The following is a 21,945-nucleotide window of genomic DNA, read 5'->3' on the forward strand; positions in this document are numbered from 1 at the left end:
AGTTGGACAAGTTGCAGTGCTTCAAGATCCGCAAGCAAGGTGTCTATGGCTGTGGACGACATGCAGTCAAAATGAATGTTGAGGTCGCCAGTGATGTTAAAATTCGCACAGCTGGGCGCTAGAGAACTTACCATATCGGCAAGGGCGGTCTTGAAGACTGTGTCGTTGCCAGGAGGGCTGTAAATAAGGATACCGCTAAGCGTGAAATGATGATTAAAAGCCACTTAAAAAGGGCACTCTCACAGGCTGGCAACCCAAGGGCTTTCCATTCCGCGGGGAAGCACGATTTTACTGCCATGGCGATGCCACCTCCTCTCGTGGTGCGATTCAATGTAAAGACCGTATATTCCGATGGAAAGGTAAGATTAAGAATAGCGGCATCCGAGTCCTGGAGCCAGGTTTCGGTAAGGAAAAAAAGATCGGGGGAGTCCTTTTCAATGAGGTCATGTATAAACTGGTGATGTTTGACCAATGACCTCATGTTCAGGTTCCAGATCCGAAGCACGTGGCCCGTGGTGTTATTGCACTTGGTCGGAGCGCTCCCTTCCAAAGATCGAATCCTAACCGGCCTGTCTAGGGACCAACCCTTACAGGCGCAAACAAATGGGCCAGATAAGGGGTCCACAGGATCACAAGGACAAACATCGACCCTGTTCCCAATGGATAGCAGTTCAGCCCGAGTATAGCTAAATGCTGGTAGAGCGTGCATGATGGTAATCTAGACTAGTGACCAGAGCCCTGCCGCGACTCGCGTTTCCTCGTCGCTGACGGGCGCAGACGGGCAGGACTCTGGCACGACTCAGGCTACGCGAGGGCGCCCAGACTGCGCGTCCCCGCTGCGCGGGAGAGGACGACTTTAAATAGGCGCTCCGATGACCAGTGCGAGCGCAAGGATGCTCAATGATGGCGCCCGCCGGGAAGAGCAGAGCCCAAAGCAAGATGGCGCCCAAACAGGACCACCCCCGGGACCCGGACCCACCAAAGCGGCGGTGCTTTTGAATCAATTATATGCGGTGAGAGGGAGGGGAAAATACCCAGCCTAGTCCCGCTAAAAGCAGGGGGAAAAGTAAATTATAAATAACGTAAATAGCAACCAGGGAAGTTAAAAACTCCAAGCGCCAGCAGCAGCGCGTGCGCGGCAGTGCAAGTACCTTGTTCAGGCTGAAGGAAAAGCGAGTCCGCCTTAAATAGGCGCTCCGATGACCAGTGCGAGCGCAAGGACGCTCAAAGATTGCGCCCGCCGGGAAGAGCAGAGCCCAAAGCAAGATGGCGCCCAAACAGGACCACCCCCGGGACCCGGGCCCACCAAAGCGGCGGTGCTTTTGAATCAATTATATGCGGTGAGAGGGAGGGGAAAATACCCAGCCTAGTCCCGCTAAAAGCAGGGGAAAAAGTAAATTATAAATAACGTAAATAGAAACCAGGGAAGTTAAAAACTCCAAGCGCTAGCAGCAGCGCGCGCGCGGCAGTACAAGTACCTTGTCCAGGCTGAAGGAAAAGCGAGTCTGCCTTAAATAGGCGCTCCGATGACCAGTGCGAGCGCAAGGACGCTCAAAGATGGCGCCCGCCGGGAAGAGCAGAGCCCAAAGCAAGATGGCGCCCACACACAACCACCCCCGGGACCCGGACCCACCAAAGCGGCGGTGCTTTTGAATCAATTATATGCAGTGAGAGGGAGGGGAAAATACCCAGCCTAGTCCCACTAAAAGCAGGGGAAAAAGTAAATTATAAATAACGTAAATAGCAACCAGGGAAGTTAAAAACTCCAAGCGCTAGCAGCAGCGCGTGCGCGGCAGTGCAAGTACCTGGTCCCATGTGGCTTCCATCAGTAGTTAATGTGAATCGATCCGTGGTCAAACATAGGGCCTCACAGACTACAAGGCAGATGAGCCCGATTTTCCAGACAAATGTCTCGCCTCAGTGTACCCATCATGTGTGATATCCTGTCGGTCTCAGCAAATCCAAATGTGACCCCTCCCTCTTTTGCATTCAGAGAGCCCAGGCTTGTGCTTTATTAGGCAAGGGGTCGATGCCACTGTTCCAAAGTACGTGCTCTTTCCACTTACTTGATATGCATGGCTCCCTTCACTGCAAATGTTTGAATGTCTGCATGTGTGTATATCTGCCTGAATCATGGCGATTGCATCTGTGAAAGGCATTTGCCATAATGCTCTTCAATCTCTCCCACTTTATGGGGTATAAACTGTCTCTTAAGTGCTTCTGCTTTACGTACGGTTTCATTGGGTGCCTGGAAAACACGACTCCTCCTTTGAATGTGTGTTACAGATGCTTGTCTGTCTTGTTGAACCTTCCGGCAGTTTGCGCTTTGTTTAAGCTGCGCGCTCTTCTCCAGACCGTTTGTTGACTCCTCATGATTACATAAATAAACTTTGGTAAAACCAACTCCTCGAGCCTGGCGTTCCTTGCTTAACGCCATTCTCTGAAGGACAGTCAAGCCTAAAGTGTCTTCTGCCTTCCTGACCAGACTCTGCCCCTGTAATGCCCCAGCAAAAGAGCAGCCAGGCCGAACACTGGCACTTTCACACAAGCACCAACACCCCCTCATTAAAAGCACACACACACACAAACATACAGATATCAAACACTCGTAACTGTCAAAAACACGAACCCAAAATCATACTCCGACACAAAATAAACAAGCAGACACACACCATCAACAAAAACAAAACTTCTTGGAGTAGCAAGTTCGCACAGTGATCTCGGAGATGGTCTCGTCTCCAAACCTATAGCAGAAATACACTGGCAGCAAAGATACTTTGCAAGGAGAAGAGGCATCCTTGCTCCAACCACCGTGACCCCTACAACATGAAAAAATGACAGCATCGAAGATAAGCCTTTCATATTAGCGGGGACACCACCACATCACTCGGGGACACCATCACATCACTCGGGGACACCACCTCATCACTCAGGGACACCACCACATCACTCAGAAACCACCACCACATCACTCAGAAACCACCACCACATCACTCAGAAACCACCACCACATCACTCAGAAACCACCACCACATCACTCAGGAACACCACCACATCACTCAGGGACACCACCACATCACTCAGGGACACCACCACATCACTCAGGGACACCACCACATCACTCAGGGACACCACCACATCACTCAGGGACACCACCACATCACTCAGGGACACCACCACATCACTCAGGGACACCACCACATCACTCAGGGACACCACCACATCACTCAGGGACACCACCACATCACTCAGAAACCACCACATCACTCAGAAACCACCACCACATCACTCAGGAACACCACTACATCACTCAGGAACACCACTACATCACTCAGGGACACCACCACATCACTCAGGGACACCACCACATCACTCAGGGACACCACCACATCACTCAGGGACACCACCACATCACTCAGGGACACCACCACATCACTCAGGGACACCACCACATCACTCAGGGACACCACCACATCACTCAGGGACACCACCACATCACTCAGGGACACCACCACATCACTCAGGGACACCACCACATCACTCAGGGGCACTACCACATCACTCAGGGACACCACCACATCACTCAGGGACACCACCACATCACTCAGGAACACCACTACATCACTCAGGGACACCACCACATCACTCAGGGACACCACCACATCACTCAGGGACACCACCACATCACTCAGGAACACCACCACATCACTCAGGAACACCGCCACATCACTCAGGATCACCACCACATCACTCAGGGACACCACCACATCACTCAGGGACACCACCACATCACTCAGGGACCACATCACATCCACATCACTCAGGGACACCACCACATCACCATCAGGGGCACCACCACATCACTCACAGGCACCACCACATCCCTCAGGGGCACCACCACATCACTTGAGGACACCACCACATCACTTGGACACCATCACATCACTTGGACACCACCACATCACTCGGGGACACCACCACATCACTCGGGGACACCACCACATCACTCAGGGACACCACCACATCACTCAGGGACACCACCACATCACTCAGGGACACCACCTCATCACTCAGCCCAACCACATCATCACTCAGCACCACAACAGCACTGTCCTTGCTTGCTACCAACAAGCATTGCCATAGCCAATAGGACTCGCATTAGGAAAGTGTAAGCTATTGGCTTTGTGAATAACAATGCTATTAATTCATTTATTTTCAAAGACAACAAATATTTTAAAAAATTGTCATTTACAATACCACTAGCTCACACTTTCCTAATGCGAGACCTATTGCATTGCAAATGCTTGTTCTAATTGTTTCCCAAAATATCTGAACAACAGGACAGGGTAATGACATTAGATCACATTACTGGCACCCTGCTTAGCACTTAAAGCAATCAACCTGGCCTACCTGGAATAATTTCATTGTTTGTTTCTTGAGCACAAGTTCACCCAGTTGATGCTCTTAAACAAAAGGGAGCTATCAGGTAAACCTATGGTCATGACCAACAGTTAAGAAGACCCATATCTTCAACGCCTTGAGGAACTGTAGACAGTCAGAAATGTTTTGGGGTACCGAGAGAGATTATTCTAAAGTTGTGGGCCAGTGTTACATGTACCTTCTTCAAAACGTAAAACTGAAATTATGTGTTACATGCATTAAATGAAATCTTCGAGCGAGATCATGAAAAGAAAGCATACTCAAGGGCTCTAGATAAATCTTGAGGTCTTTCGCCCTGGCCACTGTAAAAGTAGATTGGCATCTCACATTTTCTAATAAAAGGTTTGATTTTAGGAAAGGGATTACTTCTGGTTTCAAGCTTTCCTCCTACTATGCAAGAGCTTGAGTTTTAAAGTCACAGCAGAGGAAACTAAGTGCAAATCTAGACTCAGATGATTAATCTCTGTCGTCCAAGCTTGAGAAATACTGAAAAGCTGTTGACATTTCGACCCCTAAATGCAGGAAAGGTAATTGGATCCTTATCCTAGGGTCTTCATCAGGACCAAAGATTACAGAGGGGTGGGGGGAGCGAAGGTGTGCTTGAAAATATTTAGGTCAATGAACTATTGAATCTGTTCAAGCCGTCTGTCTATGTCATTCTTCACTAGACGGACAGCTTGAACAGATTCAATCGTTCATTGGCCTAAATATTTTCAAGTATGCTGGACATTCAACTAGGAGGTTACTGATCAACCATTATCGGATGTGGAGTTGAAACCCACGTATCGCTGCAGGATGAGGCCACAGAGCCCATCTTTGTCCTGAAATAGTTTTCGATTCAAGTTTACATTTTGAAGAGCTTTAGGGCCCGCCACTTCTCAGACTGCGCCATGATTATTCATGCTGCCATTATAGGTGCTCCCCCCACCCCTTCATTATCTTTGGTCTTGATGAAGACCCCAAGCTTTGACGACAGAGATTAATCAACTGAGTCTAGAATTTGTTATGTGTGTTGGATGAATTTGCCATCATTAGGCTGGATAGGTGTCAGCTGTGTCTGATGTATACATTGCACATTGCCTCTCCTTTCCTATTACCCTCACTAGCACACACTCTTTCCCGAGCACTCTGTCCTCCTCTGCGAGCACCATTTTTAATTAAATGTACTGACAATCTTGTCCTTGATTATCATATGATAATGAGGAAAATAAACTACTTAGTTGATCTTAAGATGAGAACATTTGATGTTTGAGTAATCTAAGTTTGTACTTTGTTAAGTTGGTTTCCACTGTGACCACTTTATATTGTACTGCTCCTGCATATGAAGCAGTATGTCCGGCTGTGGCACAAAACAAATTGCTTCCAAGACAAAAGGAGCAATAACATGAGCTTTAATTTGTTACCATGCTGGGGATTCATCCCATTGGGACCTTGACTCATGGGAAACAATTTGGGCTGTTAACTGGTAGCTATGTAAATAAGGGTGCACAAGATCCCCCCAAACGTCATGCAGCTTTAGGAGCTGAAGTTCAGTCCTAGCTTTTCTATCTTTCATGTTTGGATGTCCGCCCATTAGGCCCATCACTCACACTAAACCATCTGGGTCTACGTTTTGACTATTCATTATGAACTTGCTTGCACACATTACTTCAAAAACCTGTTAATGTTTTCTATTTCATGTCAATCTCACCACCTCTGAAGCAGTATTCTAATATTAGCACACATTTTAGGAAAATAAAAAATGGCTAAAAACGTATACTTCTGACATTTGGGTTCTTACCTACTGAGATCATTGTTTGTCAAATCCAGGCGTTCCAACCCTTGCAGAAGGCCAATTTCTTCAGGCAGAGATTTGATCTTGTTATCGCGAAGTTCTAATGTGATGATAGAACTTAGATGTTTCAGATGATCTGAACTCAACATCTGGATCCGGTTATTACCAACATGCAACTCCTGCATAAAATAAACCTCTTAGGTTTATGTGATACATTACACATTTGACAGTACAGTTTAAAAGTGGTATACAACCTCTGATTCGCAAGCATTTTTCTAAAACTAAAATATGTACTCCATGTATGATGCACTCTAAATGAACTAAGTGAAATTGCAAACATTTTTTCAGTAGACAAGCGCGGATGAGTTTGGTGCACAAATAGAATGCAGAAACAGCACTGCCAAATGAGTGTCTACAATCACCAAGAGACGAGTATAGCCTTTGTACAAGTGAAAGCTTTCTCACACTACCTGCTGCAAACTACCAAATACATTCATTTGTATCAGATGAAAATTTGACATTTGTAGGTCATTCAGTCACTCCCAAAATATAAACAAATTTAATAATGTTTAATCTTCAAAGAAAGTAGTTACACTTAATGAACGTACCCAAACTCCTGAAAATAAAAAGCGCCAGGTCAGAAACAACTTGCATAATATATGACTTGATAGAAAAGAGCAATATCGAATTGTAAGACAAGGACAGTTAAATCGACGAGGGTCCTTGTAATCAGTACAATTAGTATTAATTCAGAATTATCTAGCCATCACAGGAAAATATTTTTCAGCTCAAGAATGATCCGATTTTGATGGTAAAGGAGACAACCAGCATGCGCTTTCTGGGGTCCCCATCCTGTAAGCATAGCACTTCTCAACTTCAGCGCCTACATGTCCTAAGCAACTGGGTGAACTGAGAGTAAAATAAACTATGTGAGAATGTCAGGGAGCTGTAACCCAGATCACATCAAGGGAACTATTAGGTAACCCGTAAGGTCTGTTATCTGGCTAGCTTCCAGTTCTCAACCTGTTACGAACTAGCCTCCAAAAAGTAATCCAAAGTAGTACATTTAGATGGACCATGAGGAGCGCTGCTTGAGGTGGAGAGGCTAAGAGAAGGCATGGTTAACAGCCACGTCTATCACGCTACATTTATCTGACAGCAAGCAACATGGGTGTGGAAAGAAAACGATAGTACATTGGATTTGATGTGGTGAAATGCGTTCTAGAAGAGACCCTCTCATTCACTTGGATGCATGCCACCGACCAAATGTCACATGAGGAGAAGACTCACCACAGGGACGAAGAAAAAGTTACGAAGGAAAAGCTGCCAACTGTATTAAAAAAGGTAACCTTGATTCCTCGGCTCTTTCATAATAATCTCAGGTAAACAACTAGAATGTGCAAGAAGGCTAATAACAAATACACACAAAACGTGATAAACATGGCTTTCAAATTTTGGGCCCGGCCCATGTCCTACACTGCCCATGTATATTCAGCTTCCGCATCATTTCTTATCAACTACAACAGGTTGAGAAAAATAGGGCTTAAGCTTATGTGAGGATGATGGAAGGGCATTGGTAATACGGAAAAGCCTATGAAACCAAAGCATCCACAGTACTTCAAAGTAAATATATTACTCTCGAGTCTGGTCCGTAGATATTACCAACATACATCAAATCAGTTAAAGTACATGCAAAAAGCACAAGTCGTTATGTATGTCTCTCATAGGGAGACATTAGTGTGTGTCAATTACAGATTCTATAGTCGATGATTCAGTGCTGCGATGTAGCAATACTGGGCACCAACAGTTGTTTTGAAAGGCTGCTACATTATATGGGTAAATCTGCTTCCTCTGCCTGGCAGGATCTCCAAAGACCAGAGCAGAAGGCGCAATGGTGGACAGTCTAAGCTGCCTTCTTCTGCTTCTCCCGGCTTTGCTCAGACCTGAGATAGGTGGAAGAACATGAGGGGTGATTTTCTTCCGCCAACCATCGCTTTCTCCGTTTGTCGCAGATCTCCATGGACTACACTGAACAGGAACTTGAAAGAATTGATGCACACTAGGGCCTAATTTCGAGACTACCGGAATTTCAGTGAAGACGCTTCAGAGCTTTACAAATAACTAATGCATTAATTTTATGTCAGGACTGGAGGCGAAGATTACGCCTTCTTTCTTCACTTTATTCCATAGCAGCAAAGTGTACAACAAGAGACTACATTTCCCATGAACATAAGAGAAAGGGTAGTCCAACAAAAGACACATGGTAACAACCAATCATGTCACAGGAGACCAATGTCCAATCAGGGGCCAGCCAGCCCAACATAGTCCCTCAACAGTGTCCTCTCTTCCTCTTTCTTCGCTGCTACGCAGCAAGATAAGTACTCTTCAGTTCTTCTGATTCTGTCTAGTACTTGTATTCATTGTTGGAGAGTGTCAGTAATTTTCTGATGGTTTCTGTGGCGAGCGCACTGCTTGTGCGATTAGTTGGTTAATTGATATGTAGTCGTTAGCACTGTTTTCAGGCTGTTGCATGTGGTAAACATAGCGATTTGCTTTATAATGTTGCGCGGCGCTACAGCTTAAATTTCCCTCGTTTTTTGCTTCACACGGTTCATCGCATCTATTTCAGAAGCGTATTTCTGTTTACTTTGGCTTTTCTGTCAAGCGGTCCACCGCGTTTGCTCCTGAACGTCTCCCTGCATGTGGGCTACACAGCGGGGACAGAGCCACGGGTAAGGGTTTCCGTCCCTACGCGGCTAGGTGCTGGTCTTGCTCCCGAGTCCTCCAGCCGTCAGAGGGCGCATTAGATGCGCCGCAACGTTTGATCTCTTTTCAGAGAGTTTCAAACGTTGCACGCGCACTGTACGGGAGCCGCTGGTCTAGGGCGAACGCCGCCAACGGTTGTAAGCAGCGGGGGCTTTATAAAAGTCGCGCTGTTGATTATTTGCTTCAAGCTCAGCCCCCAAGTCCAGCAATAAAAGGGGGCAGAGTTTGTACTTCTATTGGAACGTCTCAGAGGTCTGGTATAGAGGTTGGCACTCCATGCAAGGGACTTTCCCAGACCAGTTTTCCCTGTGTTAAGGGTGTGTTTTTTCTTAATACATTGACCATCCTTAGTCCCTCAGGCTTAAACCCGGTCTACTGCGGTTGCTAACACGCAGAAAAGAACTACAGGCTGACACCCAGCCATAATTAGGATTTTTTTCCCGGGTGAACTGAGTAGGGAAACCTTTACTGTTGCACTACTCATGCACTTTTCCTCATGTAATATTACAAGGATTACCAGGAGGAGGGAGACCCCCTCGCTGACATGCCCTGGGGGGACTCCTTTAATGAGGCTATGGATACCTCAATCTACAGGGCGGTTGATCAAGCCATATCTCCATTAGAAGATAGGCTCTCCAACCAGATTCAGCAGGCATTTGTCCAACTCACTCAGCAACTTCGTTCCACCCCCCCATGCCCCAGCTGCTGCGCCTCCTGACCCTCTGGGTCCTCCGCCGCCTAAACGCCCCTGCGAAGCTGGTGTGAATAAGGACACATTCGATCGCCTTAGACAGGCCTTCCTGGCTAGTCGCCCAGCAGTTCCAGCTGGAGTGCCCCCGCCAAGGTGCCAGTGCTTTCCCTAGGGGACAAGGTTCCCCCTTTTGCTGATGCATCCTCTCAATCTCTCCCCAGTACTTCCCAGTCTACTCCGAGCACCTCAGACATGCTGGATCTGAATGATATCATCCATCCAAGATCCTCAGAGTGGACACCAGCGAAGAAAGTGGCTTCTTATGTAGCCGCCCATATCAGACGCCCCCTAGAAACTGTCTCTGGGCAGAGTGCCCCCGTCCCACCTTGGAGGGTAAGGTCTCCCTTACACCTCAGATAAAATTCTGGAGGAAGGTGCCCATTCAGGGATCTATCAGAGACCCCAAGAAGGGGGTAGGTAGGTCCTGGAGGGCGTGCCAGGATAAACTCATGGACGCCCTCGGCCCCATTACACAGATATTAGATATGGCAGAGGAGGCGAAGGAATCTGGTTCCATTATTTCTCCTGAAACCTTGTCTGGATGGGCACAACAAGATATTATTTTCATGGGCAATGCTAATTGTGCCCTTTCCACCGAGCGGTGCCAGTCCCTTCTGATTAAAAGTGACCCGAAGTGGGGGTGTGGCCAAGACGGCGAACATGGCGGACGTAGCCTAGTGTAGCTCCGTCCCGCCGTTCCTTCAACTGACCATTTATCCTGCCTTCCCCCCTCGCCAGTGCCCATCCCGTGACGAGGAAGAGTGGCGGAAGGTGTCCAGCGGGTGTAGCGAGATTTTCGGCCGCGCCGAGGACTAGGCGCGGGTGCAATCGGCCCCGGAGGCGGAGCGGGCTGTGCCGCGAGGTGAAGCCGGGACCTTGATTTTGAGAGCGTCCGAGGTGGGCGCCACCGGACCGCGGACGACAGACAGCGGAGCGGGGCTGCATGGTGGCCTGACCCCTCCCGAGGTGCGGCTGCTGGAGGGTGCCTGCCTGCTGAAGATACCCTGTGCCGGAGGGCGAGCTATGCCGGGAAGGCCCGCCTGCTGCTAGCACGACATCGACCGACTGCCCGAAGGTTTGGGCGAGGGCCTTGAAGCGGGCCGGACTCCCGGCGGAGTGTCCTCTGTGGTGGGGATGCGAGGAGCTGCAGAGTGAGGAACGACCTGTGGAGATCCGGCGGTCGGATCGGACCGCGACGGCCGCCTGATATCTACGAGTGAGTGCGCCGCGTTCGAGGCCGGTGGAGTTCCCCTGGCGCCCTTTCTGTGAGGCCCGACACACTAGCGGCCGGAACAGGCGGTGGGCGGCGGATCCACGCATAGGCCTCACGACCCACTGCTGCCTATTGTAGTGACCTGGGGTGGTGACCTGACGACTACCCTCCCTACCGCCCACCATGACCAGAGGCGGGAACGCCAGCAGGACCTCGAAACAAGGAACACTCGACAAATTCACGGGCACGAGTGGTAACTCCAGGGCTTCGGGAGGCCAACAGACCGCTGGGCCGGACAATGCCGCCCTCCTGGCGGCGATCACCCAGTCGCGCGATACATTGGACGCTAAAATTGGGGCCGTTGGGGCCGATGTGACCCTGCTGCGACAAGATCTGCGCAACGCAGTGGCCCGTATCACGGAAGCCGAAACCGGGATCACAGGAGTGGAGGGCGAAATGGCGGCCTTGAAGAAACGAGTGGCCAATATGGAGGGCATACAAAAGGGCCTAGCTCTCCGAGCTGAGGATGCCGAAGGGTGAGCTCGACGCAACAACCTGCGCTTTGTCGGCTTTCCGGAGGACTGTGAGAAGGGAAACATGGAAGCCTTTCTTACTGAGTGGATGGAGGGCTGGATCCCGGCGGAGCCCCTCTCCCGCTGCTTCATCATCGAGCGGGCTCATAGGGCACTCGCTCAGAAGCCACCAGTGGGTGAACGACCGCGGCCGGTGATAGCTAAACTGCTCAACTACCACGATCGGGACACGATCCTGAAACAGGCCCATCTAAAAGAACGCCTCATGTGGAATAATCAACGGATCATGATCTTCACAGACTACACACGGTTGGTGCAACAGCAGCGGCAGTCCTTCGCGGCCGCAAAAGCCCGCCTGCGGGGCCTTAGGATCCAATACGCTCTGCTTTACCCAGCTCGGCTGCGAGTAATCTTTCAATCTCGCACTCTCTTCTTTAATTTTCCTGAAGAAGTCTTTACTTGGACAGATGAAACTGTACGTATTCAGCATCACACGCCGCCAGCTATAGACTCAGACTCATCCTCTTCGGCGGCGCCGCGGACGCCCCGGCGCTCGCGCAGCAGAAGCAACTGGAGATCACACTCCAAGAAACGCTCCCCGGCTAAGAAGGGGACTGCAGAAGAGACTAAGCCCCAGACTCTTCGATGGTGGATCCGTGAGGAGTGAAGTGGTGAGGGGTGACTCTTTGACTTGCCGATTGTGGTACAGGCCCCGTAGTGGCAATTGCCGGCCTGCATGGAGGTGGTCTACACTAATGGTAACATTAACACTGGCGACTACTCGTGGATTTACAGTCGCGGGGTGCGGGTTGGGGGGGGTGGACTGTAAGGCGGTAACCCCTCATTTTAGAGGAGTTTTGTTGGGGAGGGTTGAGAGGGGGCGAAGTTGGTAGTTCATGGGGATCCATTGGCATAGCGGATCTCTGGCCTCCCGTTGGGGGCCGGAGTTGGCCTATACCGCGACAGATACTTCAGCGTTTTTGAGGTATGGGGTGGGGGGGAGTGGGGCTGTTGTTGGTGGGACCTGGGAGGGGGGGGAGGTTGGGGGGCTTGTTGAGGGGTTGTGGAGGAGGGGCACGGGTAGGCGGGAGGCATTGAATTGCACAGTGTTCTTTCATGTACTATTGAGGCGAGGTGTGTGTGTGTGTGTGTGTGTGGTCTCATATGCTCGGAATGTTCATTTTTCTGCCCATAGATGGCGGTTAATACCCCTGAATCAGGCCTGCAGAGGGCTTTGCTGCATGTTGTGAGCTGGAATGTGAGGGGGATGTTGGACAGGATTAAGAGGGGGGCGGTCCTCCGACAGGGGAAGAAGGACGGGGCAGACGTATTATTGCTGCAGGAGACTCACCTTATGGGTACTAAGACCCTTAGCCTGCAGCGGTATGGCTTTCAGCAAGTGTACCATGCCAGTTTTGCGAGGGGATCTCGAGGAGTGGCCGTCTTGGTGCACCGTAGGCTGTCCTACGTTCATGAAACTCAATGGCTTGACACTCAAGGTAGATATGTGTTCATCCAGGGTAAGATAGGCACTGAATCAGTGATTTTTGGGAGTGTGTATGCCCCGCCCCCTCTGCAGGGAGCCCTTATTGAAAAATTGTTTGGTGTGTGGGCCGGGATGCCGGATGTTATGGCAGTAGTTGGTGGTGACTGGAACAACGTGATGAATGCGCGGATGGATAGATGCAGGCTAGGAGGCGAGTTGCCCCCGGACACACCCACTAAACTAAACGGCATGGTGAGAGGAATGGGGTGGGTAGACGTGTGGCGCCACCAACACGCCCAATGTCGCGAGTACACCTATGTTTCAGCGGTACATAAGTCCTTCTCTAGGATCGACTACCTATTTGTCCCCCATGCTTGGGTCGGGAGGGTAGGTACCACATCTATATTGCCCCACGGTCTGTCGGACAACTCCCCGGTAGTGATGGACCTACTCTTAGACAAACGACGGCAGCCGTTTCGATGGCGCCTCTCCACATGGCATTTGCAGCAGGAACCTTACCAAACACACATGAGGGAGGCTATTGCACACTACTGGAATGAGAACGATAACCCTGACATAGACGCCGGGACACTCTGGGAGGCCCTGAAGCCTACACTTCGAGGGGTAGACATTGCTTGGTGTGGGGCTGCCCGTAGGGCGCGCGCAACAGATATTGTGACATCCGCTGACCGTGTTCGGGCCCAGGAGGAACGTTGCCGTATGAGTGAGGAGGACGTGGGTCAACTGCTGCTGTTACATCAGGCGTACGCCTCCCTGCAGTTGGATGAGGCCAAGCAGTTGTGGCTGGCGACCCAAAGTAGAATTTACCAGTGGGGCGATAAATCCGGCTCGATGCTATACAGTCTTTGCCAGAGCACCTTCCATCCCCAGTCCCTGCCGTGCCTTCGAGATGAAGAGGGTACGCCCATGACTGCCCCGGTGGCCCTGGTGGACAGTTTTGCACGGTATTACGCGGCCCAATACGCCCCCCGGGAACTCCTCCAGGCGGAGGAAGTGGACAAATTTCTCGCTGACCTCCTGCCGCGAGCAATCTCTGACGAGGGGCGCGCTCGCCTAGACCTCCCGTTGTCGGCAGAGGAGTTGGGAACAGCCCTCGGTGAATTAAACGCGGGCAAGGCCCCTGGACCCAATGGGTTCCCCTGTGAATTCTTCAAAGAATTCCATCTCCAGTTGGGTACACACTACGGTAGAGCTCTGGAGGCAGCCAGGGAGAGTGGCCGGCTTCCGAGGGACTGGCGACATGCGAAGATAGTGTTTTTTTGCCCCCTGACCTACCAGAGTCTTACAGACCGATTTCGCTATTGAACACAGAATCGAAAATCTTGGCGAAGGCGCTGGCCAACCATCTTCTCCCATACATCACCGACCTTGTTCATCCCGACCAGGCCGGCTTCATGCCCCATAGAGCGACGCGGCATAATATCAGACGCGCCCAGGTGGTGGTGGAAGCGGCCCGGGCAGCGGGGATTCCTGCGGCGCTCTTACTGGCCGACATAGATAAGGCTTTTGATTCAGTGAGCTGGGTCTAACTTCGCGCACTTCTGTCCTCCCTGAACCTCGGGCCCCGCTTTCTATCGTACCTACATCTCCTATATACAGACCTGACTGCGTCCGTGAGAGTGGCTGGCGCGGTGTCCGATCCCTTCCCTATAGGCCGAGGCACCAGACAAGGGTGCCCTCTGTCGCCCTACTTATTTGCCCTGGCCATGGAGCCGTTGGCAGCATGGGTGAGAATAGATGCTCAGATGTGGGGTGTCGAGTGGCAGGCGGGCCCCTCCGATAGAATCGCACTGTATGCGGACGACGTCCTATTCTTTCTTACTGACCTGAATAAATCGGGACCGCGGGTTCTAGACATCATGCGGATATTTGGTGAGGTGTCGGGCCTCCGTCTGAACCAACGTAAATCGGTGTTGTGGGTGCTGGGAGAGCGCAATGGCCTAGGGCCTTGGGCGGGGACGCTACAGGAAGCGACGGGCGGCCTTCAATACCTGGGTGTGTTTTTGACTGATTTGAGTGGTGTCTCCTGGTCGCGCAATGTTGTGCCAGTGTGGGAGTGCGTGCGTTCGGACATGGCCACCTGGTCCCGCATGACTCTTAATGTGTCTGGCCGCTCGGCCATATTCAAGATGGTGGCCCTCCCTCGCCTGTTGTACCAGTTACAAAACCACCCTTATCCCATCTCACCACAATGGTTCAGACAGGTCAATTCAGCACTTAATCAGTTTCTTTGGTACGGGGGGGTGGCGAGAGTAGCGCTACGCACGTGTTTCCTTTCCACATACTGTGGCGGCCTGGCGACGTCGGATATCCTGTCCTATTATCAGGCCTCCCATCTTCTGATCCTAAATGAGTGGTGGTATGGAGACCGGGGCGACCCGGCCTATGCCCTGGAAAGGTACCTGATGGACCCGGATACGCTGCACACCATACTCTACTCTGCACCTAGGAGAAGGGGCCTCCCAGTGGTCACCCAAACAGTGTTTCGTATATGGCGTGCTGCCCTCCGACGCATGGGGTGGTGGAACAAACTTACAAGGGAGACTCCTCTCTGGCGAAATGGGCTACTACCATCATTGGCGTCCCTGCCGGGGTTTCAGGGCTGGGATGCAATTGGAATATCGGCCCTGGGGCACATTGTCAGGGGCACGACCCTCAAGTCATTCCAGGAACTTCGTGAGGAATAGGATATGCCCCAGACCCAGTTTTTTAGATACCTACAGCTTAGACACGCCATTACACCCTCTCTTAGGGGCCTAGACTCCCTACCGGAATTCAGCCCACTGGAGGCCAAAGTATTCATGGGAGATTCAGAAAGTAAAAAGATATCCAGTATTTATCAAACACTAGTGACGCATTGCTCAACTTCCCTAGATGACCTACGGAATAAATGGGAGGGAGAAGTTGGTCCCTTTGAGGAGGAGGACTGGAGGGAAGCACTTGAGGCCCCGAGAGGAGCTGCCATTGCGGTACGTCTACGATTCATTCAGTTCAAGTACCTCCACAGGGCCTACTACACGAGGGAACGACTGTGGAAAGCGGGCCTGATTGGGTCCCCGGATTGTTTGAGATGCAGCAGGGATGTGGGCACCTTTTTCCATACTGTGTAGTCGTGTGCTGCACTGCAGAGGTTCTGGTCTGGAGTGTGGGACTGCCTGTCTGAGGTGCTGGGCTGGGAGCTCCCGTTCTCGCCACAGTTGGGTCTCCTCCATGTCATGGAACAGGTTGGTGGGAACATTTATAAACGACATTTGCTTTTGTTGGGCCTAATTGTGGCCAAGAGAGACATTGCCCGGGCCTGGAAAGACCCTAGAGCCCCTCTGGTGGGAGTGTGGAAAAGGGGATTGGACTTTTACATGGGATTGGAACGCCCGATTTTCATGGCCAGGGGCTGCCCCCGGAAACATTATAAAATTTGGAAGCGATGGGCGAATTATCGTGGACTGTGGCTGGAACCACCACCGCCTGATCGGCCTGTGGAGGGACACTTGGATGATGGGCCCGGGCCATGAGCCATACACACTGTACGCTTCTTACTGTATCTGTATTTGAAATAGGTTTTCAACGCTGTACAGGGGGGGGGGGGGGTCTGGGTTGGGGGAGTGGGAGGGTGGAGGGAGGGGGGCCTTGGTTGCATCTTTTCCTCCTGAAATGTTGGTTGAATTGCTCTACTGTGATTACTATTCTGATGCTCACAACTCCTCCGATTCCCGGGGTGCTGTGCTTGTTATGCAATTTATCAACACCAAAATAAAATTTTGTTCTGAAAAAAACAAATTGACCCGAAGTTAGGTGACCTGGCGGATTCAGAGGCGGGCGCTATTGCCTAAGGTGGTCTGTTTGGCTAGCCCTTTGTGAAGGAGCTCGGTAAGTTTGTTAACACCTTCACGTCGCTGGATCGAGCAGAGTCTACAATTAAAAAGGTGTTTCCACGTGTTTTTCGCGGTGCCGGCCGAGGCAGGGGCCGCTTGGCTGGTCGACAGCAGCGCCAGACCAATCAAAGAGGCTCCAGACAGTACCAGGACCAGTTCAGGTTCGGCAACTTTTATCCCATCTGTGGACGGAGGGGGAAAGGGAAAGGATTCCAAGGAGGAACGACAACCTCTAGTCCAGGTGATACTTCTCCCTTCTTCCCCACAGGACATAGGGGGGGGGGGGGGGGCGGTTAAAGGGTTGCTTCGACACTTGGTTGACCTTCACTCAAGTTGCCTGGGTTCTGCAGACGGTGAGGGGTTTCCACATAGAGTTCCTGGGCAACCAGGTACAAAGAACACCTCCCCGTCCGATTCAGTTTTCAGCACAAGACGCCCTCCTGATAGATGAGGAGGTGTCTTCTCTCCTCAGGAAAGGCGCTATCACTCTTACTTCTCCACACCCCGGGGGCTTCTTAAGCAATATCTTCCTGGTCGACAAGATTGATGGCGGCAAGAGACCTGTGAGAAATTTGAGCGAGTTCAACCAGTGGTTACTTTACCGACACTTCAAGATGGAGGAAATCTATCGCCTCAGGGACATTCTTCGTCCTTTAGAATGGATGGTCCGTCTGGACCTCAAGGACGCCTACCTGGTGGTTCAGATTTTCCCGCCACACCGTTGGTTTCTCCAAATCATCTGGGGTCACCATATCGTACGAGTTCAAGTCTCTCCCTTTCGGTCTCTCTTCAGCTCCTTAGTGTTTTACTAAGGTTCTCAGACCGGTGGTAGAGTACCTAAGGTCCAGGGGAGAATGATTGTGTGTCTGTACGACCTACTCTTGATGGCGTCTTGCCCTGTCTTCTGATGCAACATCTTCAGATGGAGGTGTCCCTTCTTCAAAGCCTGGGTTTTGTCATAAACTAGAAGAAATCTCTTTTGCAACCTTCCCAGAACATTACATTCTTGGGGTTCGTCATAGACTCCACGTCATCCACTCTCAGCCTTGCGGGGAGGAAGGTATCCAAGATACGGCACGAGTTGCGTAGCATTCTCACCAAGCATCAGATTTCTCTCCGCCAGTTAGCATGGGTTGTGGGTCTCCGGTCTGCCTTGATCCAAGCCATCTTCCCGAGCCCCCCTCCATTACAGAGCTCTACAACGCCTCAAAGGTTACTTTTTACGCAAAGGGTATCCCTATTCTCACAAAGTCGCCCTATCTGCCGAGGCAAGATCCAAAATTCAATGGTGGGTGGACCACATGGGGGCATGGAACGGAAGAGCGATTTTTGGTTCAGTTCCGGACATGGTTATAGAGTCGGAAGCCAGCAGGCTTAATTGGGGGGCCAGGTGCGGAGAACTCTCTACAGGAGGGTTGTGGTCTCCCGAGGAACAGAAGCTACACATAAATTGCTTAGAACTTCTGACGGGATCCTTTGCAGTATGTTGCTGGACGAAGGATTCAGTGCACTACTCTGTGCTTCTGAAGATGGACAACGTTTTGGCGGTCCTTTACGTGAATCATCTGGGGAGCACCAGATCGAAAGTCCTCTCGGATCTGGTGGAAAGTTTTAGGCAGTACTGCCTCGACAGTCAGGTCACCGTCACAGAGAAGTATCTCCCGGGCCGGGACAATTTGGAAGCAAATTTCCAATTGCATCACTTCTGGGATGCCAGTCTTTGGAAACCTGGACCAGTCAGTGTTCGAGAGGCTGAACGGCCTTTGGGGCCCCTTCTCGGTGGACCTCTTTGCATCCAGGCTGGACCACCAGATTCCGTGGTTCTTCAGCTGGCAGCCGGATCCTCTGGCAGTGGCCAAGGATGCTTTTCCGCAAAATTGGAGTGGGTAGCTGGGTTACGCGTTCCTTCCGTTTGAGATGATCACGAGGGCAACGGTGCAAGTTCGTAGGCAAGAGACGGACCTGATCATGATCACCCCGCTGTGGAAGTCTCAAGTGTGGTTTCCAGTTCTTCTGGAACTTTCTTGGGATTTTCCAATCCTACTCCCCAATTTCCGACCCTCCTAATGAGTCTGGATGGGTCTCCTCATCCTCTAGTGTCCACGAGTTCATTGCGGCTCATGGCGTGGTGGATTTCCGAGGTAGATGGGAAGCCCTGGGCCTTTCGCGAGAACATGAGATGTTTATCTCTAAAGCATGGGCGGACAGTACTGTCAAGAGGTACAGGTCCGCGTGGGGCAGATGGACCTGTTGGTGTCTGCGAAAGAGTTTTGATCCCTTGGTCGCAGAGGTGGTCCAAATAGTCAATTTCTAGGCTCAATTAGCGTCTGAGGGTTCGGCCTATCGGTCCATTAATACCTTTAGATCAGCCGTTTCTTCTGGCCACGTTCCGGTGAACGAAGCGCCGGTGGGTGAACACCCCTTGCTTTGTCGGCTGTTGCGGGGCATTCGCCTGTCCCTTCCGCCGAGCCTCGATCTTCTGCTCTCTGGGATGTTAATCAGGTCATTAACTTGTTCTTATCTTGGCAACCACATAGGTTCCTGGCCAGGAAAGAACTGTCAGCAAAATTACCCATGTTGCTTTGCCTGATTTCTTGCAGACAAGTGTCTGACGTACGGGCTTTGGACATTTCCAGCAGGGGTTTCACCCCGGATGTGGTTACTTTCACGTTACCCAGACGCACTAAGTGCCATTCCAGGTTGATTACCTATCCACAGTTTCCAGATTCCCCAAAGCTCTGTGTAGTTCGCTGCCTTAAGGCATATAAAGAAATGACAGAAGAGGGTCGCCCTCCAGGAAAGAGGCAACTCCTCATTTCGCTTTCTGAAACCCTTTAAAGCGGGTTTCTCACCCATCATTGCCAGATGGGTTCGCTGGGTGATGCAGGCAGCGGGCATAAGTCTTAGTCAGTTTGGAGCGCATTCCACAAGGGGAGCGATGGCTTTGAAGGCTTTCAGCCTAGTAGCGCGTTTAGAGGATATACTCAACGCAGCGGATTGGTCATCAGATTCCACTTTTAAACGGCTTTACTTCAAACCGATTCTGAACATGGCTTATTTGGTTGTGGGCAAGCTTTAAACAAACATAATCCTCACCTCCAATCCTGACATAGAATGAAACATTTCCTAGCTAACATAACAGAAAGTTTCAATTCTATTAAGGACTTGGAGGCGAGGATTATCCCGCCCTTAGCTCCTGGAGGAGACCCCTCCCCGTACTACAGTAAGTAATGGTTTTACCATTCAGATGACAATGTCAGTTCAGTTGTTGCTATGTATGGTTTTCTCTTAAGTGAACTATTGTAGTGGTTCCTCCAGTAACATGTACTTGTTGTCCTCAGGCTCGGATACACACAAACAAGATTCCTGAAGAGCTGAGGGAGGCTGCCTACGTGCGTCAGGTGAGAGGACACTGTTGAGGGACTATGTTGGGCTGGTGGGCCCCTGACTGGACATTGGTCTCCTGTGAGATGATTTATTATTACCATGTGTTTTTTGTTGGACTACCTTTTCCCTTATGTTCATGGGAATTGTAGTCTCTTCTTACACACTTAGCTGCTATGGAATAAAGTGAAGAAAGAAGGCATAATCCTCGCCTCCGAGTCCATAATAGTCTGACCCACGTGACCTATTGCATAAGAGTATACACGATTCAATACATATTTTATGGTCACATTTTAATGGACATTTTAAGACATATTTGATATGTTCGACTTATTGTGATCAAAATTTTGCTTATGCATGAAGTAGGATTCCAGATATATGAAATATTCTGTATATGGATCAGTAATATGCAAAGTCCTTTTTCACTGGTTCACTGTTTGTTGCTACAACACAATACATTAGAAAAAGACGACTGACAGTATAAAAAACTAAAGAAGGTTCATATCAGATTGGAAACAACAGTGGAATACGCACAAATAAATGCACTTTGTCTCACTGGAGTGCACATGTTCAACCATGTCTTCACAAAAGGACTGCATTTAATAGTAACGCAGCAGTACATGCATGCAAGCAGGGCACCCACCCATTGGAGGAGCAGGCTGTACAGTCTTCGGTTCAAGAAAAGTAGATCATATAACACATGGGATTCTGAAAATCATTTATAAACACCAGTGTCTAATTTCTTTATATTCGGCAACTTGTGACGCACTGAAAATACGTCAGAACTCGACTAATAAGTAATGGCAGTCGAGTTCTGACATCACAATGCCTGCTGCCAGAGTCAGCAGCAAAGGTGAAAGTGAGAATAACTGAAGCAGTTGTTTAAAACAACTTTGCTTTTCTATCGTCTGCTTTATTTTTTATAACTTACAATGACAAGCAGAGAGAATATTTTTAGAATTTGGGTTGTTGGCTGACTAGGGTATGAGCGCAAGTCAGAAAACAACTATAATCCATAAGTCAGGGTAAGTGTAAGGCACACCATAAATTAACCTTAGCCCGCCCTCTTGTAGCCTGCACAGAGAAGTCAGGATTAATTTAGAGGCACTGTGTAAAAAATGTGTGTGCCACTTCAAACAGTAAAACAGTGGGAAAAAAACACAAAAAGAATCCACACTAGCATAGAGGTCCTCTCTTCCTGTCCTGGCTCCAGGCTTACTACAGGGGTATGCAGCCCTTTGTGTGAGGACAGGACGCAGCCTATTCAAGTGTAGCTCCTCCGTCCCTTCCTGCCCAGGATGACACATCAAGATGTGGATTTCCCATCAAGTCACACCTAAGCACCCATTGTGTATGGCTGTCTAAAAGGGAATGCACAAAGCCCAGCTGTCACCCACCCCAGATCCATATTCAGAGATAGACAGCAGGCACAAAAAGGCTAAAGTAAGAAAATGCCAACTTTCTAAAAGTGTAATTTTCAGACTTGCAACTTAAAATTGACTTCACAGCAAGTTGTGATTTTAAATTGTGAGTCAAGACACACAAAACTTAAAAAGTCTATCTCTTCACAATTGGCAATTGCACTTAAAATGTTATCCTACAGGAGAGACAGGCCTTGCAGTAGTGAAAAAAGGAATTTGGGAGTTTTTCGCTACTAGGGCAAATACAATTTTAAAGTACATGTCCTGCCCTTTAAATACTCTCT

The 21,945-nt window shown here is 50.0% G+C and overlaps 1 protein-coding gene across 1 annotated transcript in view; it reads right to left on the reverse strand.

Annotated features, from left to right (window-relative positions):
* The window catches only part of LRRC40 (leucine rich repeat containing 40), a 404,320-nt gene that overhangs the window by 199,623 nt on the left and 182,752 nt on the right, over nt 1-21,945 (reverse strand). Inside the window, exon 7 of the mRNA XM_086953851.1 lies at nt 6,221-6,393. Coding sequence (XP_086809977.1) covers nt 6,221-6,393 — 173 coding nt within the window. The remainder of the gene's footprint in view (nt 1-6,220; nt 6,394-21,945) is intronic.

This window comes from Lissotriton vulgaris, chromosome 1_1 (genome assembly GCF_964263255.1).
Source record: "Lissotriton vulgaris chromosome 1_1, aLisVul1.2, whole genome shotgun sequence".
NCBI lineage: Eukaryota > Metazoa > Chordata > Amphibia > Caudata > Salamandridae > Lissotriton > Lissotriton vulgaris.